The sequence below is a fragment of the Miniopterus natalensis genome, chromosome 9 (genome assembly GCF_054644295.1).
Source record: "Miniopterus natalensis isolate mMinNat1 chromosome 9, mMinNat1.hap1, whole genome shotgun sequence".
Taxonomy (NCBI): Eukaryota; Metazoa; Chordata; class Mammalia; order Chiroptera; family Miniopteridae; genus Miniopterus; species Miniopterus natalensis.
The window spans coordinates 25,076,563-25,087,103 of NC_142089.1; the positions used below are offsets into that span (position 1 = coordinate 25,076,563).

At 47.6% G+C, this 10,541-nt stretch overlaps 1 protein-coding gene and 1 pseudogene across 1 annotated transcript; one reads left to right on the forward strand and one right to left on the reverse strand.

The window, feature by feature from the left end:
• Nucleotides 1-1,455: 1,455 nt before the first annotated feature.
• Nucleotides 1,456-2,396, reverse strand: LOC107542714 (olfactory receptor 2A12-like; annotated as a pseudogene).
• A 6,741-nt stretch (nucleotides 2,397-9,137) lies between these two features.
• On the forward strand, nucleotides 9,138-10,085 carry LOC107542711 (olfactory receptor 2A12-like). The gene has a single exon (XM_016220147.2). It carries the CDS (start codon nucleotides 9,138-9,140, stop codon nucleotides 10,083-10,085), a length of 948 nt encoding a protein of 315 aa, XP_016075633.1.
• The last annotated feature ends 456 nt before the right edge of the window (nucleotides 10,086-10,541 follow it).

Below are 10,541 nucleotides of genomic sequence, written 5' to 3' on the forward strand. Positions count from 1 at the left end.
AGTTATTAAGGTCAGACCATGGAAGCTCTTGTAGGCCAGCCTGAAGAACTTACAGTATATCCTGAGGGCATCAAAGGTCTATCGGAATTTATGATTCATGATACATCTTGTTGAATGCTTTCCATTTGTTGATATTTTTATTAAATGAATATGTGTAAAATTCTTAACTGTATTGGCACATAAATGTTTAATCAATAGAGCCATAATTATTAGTATTATTACTATTCATTTAACAGATACATTGAGCCTCTGCTATGTGGAAGACACTGCTCTGGGAAGGTAGAACCAATTATATTTTTTTCAGCAAATGTGTGTGTCAGTATCACTACATCCTCCGCAGCATTAAGTATCAGCATTTTTCTAAACTTTGCTAGTTTGACAGGTGAAAAATTATATTCCAATAATTCAATTCATGTTGATTAACAACAAAAGAAAATATTTTTCTCATACGATTATAGATGAACAACACTTAACCCTCTTTATCCCCTCCCTCTTTTGTACCTGCTGCCACTTCTGCATTTGCTATACTTAATTTATCAACTCTCCCAGTCACAGCGGCCAACTGGACACCCATGGTCCCTGCCCAGTGAAACTTGCTATCAGAGAACTTAGATGCTGCACCACGTGTCTTTATTGCAATGAGAGAGAGGTACAGGGTGCTTTGGAAGGTTAACTCAACGCTGAGGGCTCAAGGAAAGGCTTCTCTGAGGAGCTGCAGTTGAAGCCAAGGCCTGACAATGAACAGGAGTTAATGGGATAATGGGGCAGGATGGAGGTGGGATGGGGTTAAGGGGGAAGAGAGAAGGAATAGCAAATATGGAATTCCTGAAATGGGAAAGAGTATGGCACATTCAAGGCAAAGACAGAGTTCAGTTTACCTGGAGTGAACGGAGAAACAGGGTGACCTAAGATGGGTCTGGGAAGGTCGGTGGGGACAGATTGCATGTGGCCTCAAGCCTTTCCAACTTGTCTCCCTCCTGCATGCCTGAAGCAAGCGCACAAAGTGACTGCAATGGCATTTACCCCTTCCTCCTCACTGCGCCAGGAATCCTCTGACATCAGTGCCCTTGCCATTCTCTCTACCTAACTTAATACCATGTGTGCCATCTCCAGAAGGTAATGAAACGTCCTCAAGATTCAGACACAAAGCATACCCCAAAGCTATTTGCTTTGTCTCAATAAAATATTTTAATGGCTAGATACCTCTTTTTTTTGTTGTTAACTACTAAGACTCTAGAACAAAAGGGAACTAAAAGACTGATGTGCCTGGAAGACATTTCATGGTGTCCATCTGTCACCCAAACCATGGGCTGTCCCCCAAGGACCAGTGTAGAGTTGAGATTGGGGCTGAGGAAGAGTGTGTACTGGTGCTACTGAGTCATGTGGATGGGTGTTCAGGGCACTGACTGCATTGTGAGTCTTGTTTCTCTGTCTCCCAGCTGTCCTCCGAGGGACTCATTCTGGGGCCCGGCTCCAGCCTGTCACCTTGAGGAAAGCCCTCTTCACATCCTTGTTTCAGAGGCTCTAGATGATGGGGTTGAGGAAAGCAGAGACCAAGCTGTAGAACAGAGCCAACTTTCTGTCCTCCTTTGGGGAGGCCTCAGAGCCTGGTTTCATGTACACGACCATGGCTGGCACACAGAACATGGTGACCACAGTGATATGGGAGGCACAGGTGGAGAAGGCCTTCAGCCGCCCCTGGACTGAACGGATCCTCCAGATGGCAATGAAAATGTTGATGTAAATGATGACAAGGATAAGGGAAAGTGGAACCAGGATGACACTAAAGCCGAGAATGAAGTCTTCCCTATCATTGACTGAGGTGTCTGCACAAGCCAGCTTTATACTTCTGGGACTTCACAGAAGAAGTGATTGATCTTGTTGGGGCCACAGTAGGGCAGACACATGGCAAACACAGTGTAGACAAGAGCCAAGATGACACCCCAGAGTACACAGAAAATGGCCATTACCCCACACAGCCATGGGTTCATGATGACCTTGTACCTGAGTGGGTGGCAGATGGCCACATACCTGTCTATAGACATGATGGCAAAGAGCCAGGACTTGGTGATGCCTAACACCAAAAAAATGTACATTTGGCCCACACATCTGGCAAAAGATATGGTCTTCTTCTGGTTGGCCATATGTGCCAACATCTGGGGCACAGTTGTAGTGGCATAGCCAAGATTCAACATGGAAAGGATGCCAATAAAAAAGTACATATGTGTGTGAAGGTGTGAGTCCAGGCAGATGAAGATGGTGATTAGGTTGTTGCCCAGAATAATCATCAGGTAGGTCATCAGGAAGTCTGAGAAGAACAGAGTCGTGGTCCTGGGACTGAAGGAGAAACCCAGAAGGATCAATTCAGTCACATAGGACTGGTTAGGCTTTTGCATTGTGCTCTACTTCTAAATGAAAAAGAAAGGCACCAATTCAGACAGAGGACTGGCTAAAGTGTGCACCAGCATGAGGGTTATTGATGAGGCTGGGGTAGTGGTCAATGTCCAGTTATTATGAAACACCATGATCCCCCTCAACATGACAGCCCATTTCACCTGCTCTTGACTATTGCCACCATTCCCAGGAAATTTATGAAGAAGAAAGGGCTTTCACATCTGGTCCAGGCTCTGCCTCTGACCCACCAGTAATTACCCATCTAAGCCTCAGTTTCCTCAGCTTTGAAATGAAAGCATTGGGCTAGCTGATCTCTACTTCCCCTTAGATCCTCTTCTCCTTAGTTAGGCAGCCAGGGGTTTAGAGATAAATATTAGCGTACATACTCTATGAAATTTAGCAAATTTTAGTGAGAGAAACTACTTGGTCCTGTTGAAGACATCAATTTATTTTTCCACTCTCATTTTACCCTCAGCTGTTGAGCATGGACCTAGGATCCAGGAGATCGCGGTTCGATTCCCGTTCAGGGAACATGCCCGGGTTGTGGGCTCGATCCCCAGTAGGGGGCTTGCAAGAGGCAGCCGATCAATGACTCTCTCATCATTGATGTTTCTCTTTCTCTCTCTCTCTCTCTCTCTCTCTCTCCCTTCCTCTCCCTGAAGTCAATAAAGATATTTTTTTAAATAAAATAAAATAAAAATATAGTGATTCAGCAATTTAATATCATATAATTATTTATAATAGTTATTTTAATAATTTGATACATTATATTATATTATTATTGTTGTTGTTGTAACAGCTTACTATGTGCCAGGCGCTATGACATATTTTACATGCATTATTTTATGAAAGATTTAACAATAGTTATGGGTACCCTCCAATTAGAGCAGACACTTGTTGTAGGAAACAGGAGAAGCTGTACCAGAACTCCTACAAGCTGAACATGAGGCCTGCACAGACCCACCCCGTGAAGCAGGTATTATTGCTATATCCATTTTACAGATAAGAAAAGCAGTGACACAACTTGCCCAGGGAAACAGCTGTAGCCAACTGAAGAGCCTGTGCTCATAACCACCAAGTGACACTGTCTCTCTGAGCATCTGTGATGAGAATGCGGTTGGACTGACCTGCCTGAACACAGGTCCTCCCTCTTCTTCCATCACTTACTTTCTCACTTGCTCTTTCATTTCCTGCCTCCTCCAGGACAGAAGCTGAAATAAAAGGGGGCAAGAGGAGCAAAAATCATGGCCAAAAAGTAAGTGAATGATGCTGGGGCAGACAGCTGACCAGGCCAAGGATATGCAAGGAGACAGTAATGCCAGGCTGCTGATGCCCACTCCCTGCACAGCGACACAGCCATATGCTGTGCTGACCCTCCCTGAGGCTGCACATCCCCCTTTTCCCTCCAGACCATGGTCTCCTTTTCTTTAGCAAACTGCATGAGGGGAAGGTCAGAGGCCAGGCTGGTGATGCCAGAGCTGGCTCTTCCCTATGTCCTGCCATATCCAGAAACCCCCGTAATTCTCAATGCTGCCTGGGAAGAGGAGAGAACACTGGCTCTAGGCCCAAGGGTAACCAGGTGTACCCTCCTCTGAGGGTCAGGGGTCTGCTGGGCCAGGGGATAAATGGGGTGAGCCCTAAAAGCCTGGTGGGGTCTGGAGACCCTGGGAGACTGAAGACAGAGTAGGGGTAAATGGGTCTGAGTCCCATTTCTGAGATGCAAGTCCCCATCTCTGAGCAGCAAAGATGGACCAGAACATAGGCCAGCTAGGCTCAGAGAGGGAGGGTGATTTGCCCAAGGTCATAGGGCAAGGAAGTGGTAGAGTCAGCATTCAACCACCAATCTGTCCGGCTTTTTTTTTTTCTGTATTGCACAACAAACACTGGCTCTGTGTCTTGGGGGTTTCAGAACCTCAGTCTGGTGAAGGGAATGATATAGAGAACAGACAAATAGTCACGAGAGAAAATCCAACAAAATCTCTGACCATCCTGGGCAATGTCTACTGCCTGTGGCCCTGGCAGGGGCTGTCCCACGTCAGGCAGTTACAGGGCTCACAGTCTCCATATCTAGGAGACCATATAGTGTCCAGATACATTTTGAGAGTGAAGGACAGTATTGAAAATAATTATAGGAGTTCATTGGTCTACAAGAAGAATAAATCAGAACTGTTCCATGAAAACTAGGATATGTGATCACCCTACCCAATCCCGTCCTTGGCTTCCCTGCTGTCTCCCAACAGTTGCAGCTGACCACTGTGGCTGATAGTTATCAGACCTAAAAACCCGAATGGCCTGAGTGACTGTGTTACGTCTCTGGTCACCTCAGCAGTCACAGTCCCATACTCTGCGACAGCATCCAGTCCTGCTCAGCTGCTGGCTTGTTCAACTTCCTGCTCCAGCTATACTAACAGGACTTCTTTGGACTTTGCCTTGAGAACCTGTCCTTTAAGATGACTTGATGTTTCCAGGACCTTCCCAGTTACCAGGACTCATCCAGTTCTGCCCCTCAGGTCCCATCTAGTGGCCCAGACCCTACTCCTGCACACACACACCGTTTAACCCTTAAGTATCACTTGACCTGGATTTTTCATCACTGATCTCCACCAAGGTAAAAGTATTCCCCCTTGGCCTTAAGTCCCCCGGTGCCCAAACTGAACTTCACCTTGCCTTAAACCTTCATCTCCATACCCTTCAGAAGTTAAGTTCTACCTTGCTGGACTGGACCACTGCTCACAGTTGGCCAGTGTCTCCCACCCATGAGGCAGGCTCTACCAGCGAGCTCAGTCCAGCAGCTGAGCCAGTCTCCCGCCTTTCTCTCTTGGAATTCCAGAAGGACCCAAGAGAACACTTAGGTAGGAGAAATGTCCTCCAAATGGGTCTGAGGAAGATTATACACCTGTCCTGGCCTTTGACCACCTGGCTCCTCTTTGGCCTGACTATACATACCCTGTAAACCAGCACTGCACCTTGATCCTAGAGATCCTGCAGTAGAATGACTTGGAATCTGACAGATCTAGGGTCAAGTTCAAACTATACAATATAACTGCTATGTGGTGTGAGCAGGCCACTTAATTCCCTGAAGCTCCCTGTGCCTCCTGATCTATATCACACGGCTTACTGAGCTTGTCGTGAGGCTTAATTACATAATATGTAGTGCCTGACACAGCATCTGATAAGGGTGAATGTTCAATAGTAGGTAGGTATGCTGTAGTAATTGGTTTGGTAGCATTTACACCACAATGAGGTGTGTGGCCATGGATAATAGGTTTCAATAAATGATAGTTATGAGGACATTGATAAGTATTAGCAGCATTTATATCGCCTATAGTCAAGTCTTAGTTTTACTTCTACTAGGTGTGTAGCCTTTGATAGAATCCTTGAGGACATAAAAGACACACAAAAGTGCTTTGAAAGGAAACAAAGCACATCTAAGTATTATCTTCGTCACACAGGGATGTGGCAGCTCAGCCATAGGACTCCTCCCTCTCCTAAGTCTCAGTGGGCAGAAATTTCAGTGCCCAAATGTAAACTTCACAAGGACGCCCAGCTCATTTGCTCCAGGGGCCACTCCTGAAATGTCTCGGGGGCATCAACTTCCTGGCTGTGTCTTTCATCTGCCCTGAAGCTCTGTCCTGCATTTACCAGCACAGACGGGACATCCTCAGGCCTTTTCAGGGACTGGAAATCCACTCTCCAACCCCATTTTGATAGAAGAGGACCCCGGATGCCCCTTGGAAGCCCTTCCCTCTGGAGCTGCTCTGTGTCCAACACACTTAGGAGAGGTGCACACCTCTCCATAGGGCCACCAAGCCAAGGAGCAGGGGTGAACTGCTTTCTACTGCATCGCACAAAACCAAGAGGAGCGAGGCTGCTGCTGCTGCAGGAGTGAAGGAGGCGACTCACGCAGAAGAACAGGGTGCTGGTCATTTATAGGTGGGACTGAGGGAGGGGCTGGGGGAGTTCGTTCCCTGGACATCCCCAAGAGTGGACAAAGGATCCCCAGCCTTGCCTCTGTCCACTCACTGGGGGAAGAGAGAAGGGTGCGCACCTGCCCTCACTGAGCAGGAGTGGGATCTCCAGTATACTTCCCAGACTTGCACCCCTGATGAGGCATGTGCTCCCCCTCTTCTCTACCAGGACTGCAGAGGCAGGTGGAGAAAGGAGAGTGAATGTGAATATGGCATTTTCCTGGTGCAAGGTTTTGACAATTGTTTCTTCATGGGTGCCTTTGAGGGAGGTGGCAGAGCACAGTGGTTAAGAGCCTGGCAGGCTACGCAGCCAGAGACCCAGGAGTTAGGCCTGGTCCTGCCACTTACTAGCTTGGTGGAAGGCAGAGCAGATTTGGTGTTAAAGCAGGAAAAACTAGCACTGGAGCAGGGCTGCAAAAGCAGTCTGCCAATCCCTACTAGATCCTGCGGAGAGATCTCAATGAGACAGCCTCTGCCTACAGCCTGGCTGGGAAGGTAATACACGAATCTGCAAGACTAGGCTGGCGGGTAAAGAGGAGGAAGCCCGAGCTGAGCCTTGAAGATTGCTGCGATGAGAAGAAGCAGAAAGGATTAGGGGAAGCATTTGAGCAGATAAATGCTTGAGGGAAGGGTGGTGGAGGCCTGCCTGGCACGTAGGGCAGATATGGAGAAAGTCACTTGGCTTGGAAGGTCTTTGGCTCAAGAGGAGACCACCCCAGCCCAGACTAGGATCCTTTTGGTAGTTGTGCTCTTAACAACATGGCTCAGAAGTTTCAGAGGTACTGGTGAGTCACAGACTTGAAAATTGGTTAGAACCAGATGGGAAAGACCTTAAATTCCAGTCTCAGGAGGCATGAGAAGAGAGGAAACAGTACCTGCTCATGGGCTCACCAGGAAGGGAGGCCAGTAGAAGGCAACTGAAAAAACCGAGGTGGGGTGTGAACTGGTGGACAGGAGGGTGTGAGCAGCCCTTACCAGCCTGGCTTCACCGTTTGCCATTTGCAATGCTGGCCGATCCTTATTTCTTGAAAGTCCCTCCTCTCAATGTCTAAGGCTCTGTGCTTCCCTACTCCTCTTCCCTTGACAAACATTTCTGATCTGGGACATTTTCCTTCTTCATCCAGTTATTGATGTTTCCTAAAGCTCAGCACAAAAATATCACACCATCTTCTTTTGCCCATACGTCCTCAGGCAACTTTTCCATCTCCCAAGCCTTCACCATCATCCTGCAGCAGTCAGTCCTCACAATCAGGTTTTTAACCCTGTCCTCCGGAACCCCAGAAACTTGAAAACACCACGATAGCTTCTCTCCCCTCCCTCTCCTCTTCCTTTCCCTCAGTTTCCCCTTACCTAAATTGCTGTCATTCATTGAGCACTTTCAATACACCAGGTATATTCCATGCACTCTTCACTATGGAGGTGCTGCAGATGGCAATCATGAGACTCTGAGAGGCTAGTGACTTGGGAGTAGGTAAAAAGGCTGCAAGATTCAGGTGTGTTGACATCTGAACCTACACTCTCTGCACTCTCCTATGCTCTGGTCTCATGTCTCCAGCTCCCAGAAGGAATCCTCTGCCAGCCCAATCCTGTTCAGCTGACAGCTCATGGCACCGATGCAATCATAGGGCTCTAGCCTGGCATTCCTGGTATTAAAGAACAGCAGAGAAGGAAGGGTCCTTTGGAGTGGTCAAGTCCAACAGCTTCAATTAAAAATGGGGCTTTGAAGTTCAGAGGGGTGTGGTGTTACCCAAGAATGCACAGCAAAATCAGGGCAGAGTCAGGACGAACCCCTCGCTCTTCTGATTTCCAGACTCATTCCACTTACACACTTATACTAACCCACTTTACTTGTCTAGTGTTTATATAAATATATATGTTGCACAATGTCTTGACCTACAGTATCTCATATGCTCCTTGCCATTACTCTGTGCCATAGATGTTTCATCTCTATCTAACAGATGGGGAGACTGAGGCCAACGCAGGTAAAGGGATTTGCCTGAGGTCACGCAGCTGGGTAAGTGACAGCCATGGGACATTCAGGAAGAGCTGGATTTAAAATAGGTTATGGAGTGGTAATTGTAAGGATTTAACAAAAAAATCCCACAGATATCCAAGCACAAGAAAGAAAATTCAGATAGGCTTCAGTGGGGCTGGAGGTAGCAAGTCGGGAAGCAGTCACTCTCTCTGCTGCTCAGGGCTGTGAGGTCTCTCTTCTCTGCTTCCCCGCATGTCTGCTCTTTTATTATCAATTCAAGGCCTCCCCTTTCCTTCTCTATAGCTTCAGCTCCCCTGTGACTGTGGTTGTGGGTTACCATCACACCAGCTCTGGGTTGACAATATCTCAGGCACCCATAGCCCACTGACAGACTTTCAGTGTCATTTTAAATTCTCAGCAGAGAATTGCCTTCTAGTTTGGGACAAGTGTACACCCTTGGTAGAATTTGACAGTGGCCAGAGGTTGGCTGGGTCCCCTGCTACAAACATGGTTACCTGATGCCTTCTGTGGGTGAGGGTGGTTTCCAGAGAAGTGCCTGTGGGCAGCCAGACAGCCTATATTCTATTACAGGTATGAACCCGGACCTTCCGACTTGTTTTCCGGTGCCAGGGCTGCCTTAGCTTCCTTCCCTTCTCATCCAACTCAACAAATGTTTGACCAAATCTGTGCAACTTTCTGTGCAAGGTGCTGTGCGTATGACTCCTGTCAACTCTGCCTCCCTCCCACAAGGCCAAGGACTGAGCAGGGAAGTCCTGCTTGTCTTCAGTAAGCAGCTCACCATGCAGAGCCTTGGCAAAGAGAACCACAGCTCCGTGTCCGAGTTCATCCTTCTTAGCTTCTCCAGTGAGTCACAGGTCCGAATGGCCCTGTTCACTTTCTTCCTCCTCCTCTACCTCACCACCCTTCTGGGCAATGGGCTCATCATCACCCTGATCTACCTGGATTCACACCTCCACACGCCCATGTACTTCTTTCTCAGTATCCTCTCCTTGGTGGACATGAGCTATGTCACCACCACCGTGCCCCAGATGTTGGTTAATATGGTGTGTCCAAGGAGGACTATCTCCTGGGGAGCTTGTGTAGCCCAAATGTTCATCTTCTTGGTCCTGGGCATTGCTGAATGTGTCCTCTATGCCATTATGGCCTATGACAGGTATGTGGCCATTTGTTTCCCCCTTCACTATACCCTACTCATGAGCCGTCCCATTTGTATCAAGATGGTCATGGTCTGTTGGTCCATTAGCATAGCCGGGGCCCTTATCTACACTGTCTTCACCATGCGTCTGCCTTATTGCGGCCCCCACGAGATAAATCACTTCTTCTGTGAGGTCCCTGCTGTCCTGAAGTTGGCCTGTGCAGACACCTCCCTCAATGACCGGTTGGATTTCATCTTGGGTTTCATCCTGCTTTTGGTCCCACTCTCCCTCATCTTGGCCTCTTACGTCCGCATCTTTGCCTCCATTTTAAGAATCCGTTCATCCCAGGGGAGGCTCAAGTCCTTCTCTACATGTGCTTCCCATGTCACTGTTGTCACCATGTTCTATGGGCCAGCCATGATCATGTACATGAGGCCTGGCTCCTGGTACGACCCAGAGCGGGACAAGAAGCTAGCCCTCTTCTACAATGTTGTCTCTGCCTTCCTCAACCCCATCATCTACAGCCTCCGGAACACGGATGTGAAGGGGGCCTTTCTGAAAGTACTTGGTGGCAGAGGGAGAGCTCAGTGACCTAGGATGTTTCATAGTTGTCCAGAGTCATGAGCAGATTTGAGGGGGCTCATTTGGTTTTATAAAAATCCATCAGTTCTGATCAATCTGGGCTTTCTTGGGGTTGTGAGCAGCTGGGAGAGAGTGTGGCCACCCCTAAACTGAAGGTTTCACCATTGGTTGGAAAACGTTCAGCTACCACCACCCAATGACTCAACTAGTTAAGTATTGAAAGCAAAGGATTTCTTCTACAAAGACTATGTCCTTATGGATCAAGCCATTGCTTTATTGTTTTTCCTGGGTTCTTTCCTCACCTTTGTAAGTTTGTCAGTACAGTAGGATTACAGCCAAATGTTTAACATGTGTACATGCTTTTCTACAGTGTGAAGGGTTTGGAGATGAAAATGGCATAAAGAGTAGACAGATTATTCAGGAAGGTAGTCTTGCGTTACTGTCTGCCATGCACTTATAGATAAT

Excerpts from the sequence above, each read along its gene's own strand:
- LOC107542711 (XM_016220147.2), top strand. The coding sequence starts at position 9,138 with ATGCAGAGCCTTGGCAAAGAGAACCACAGCTCCGTGTCCGAGTTCATC.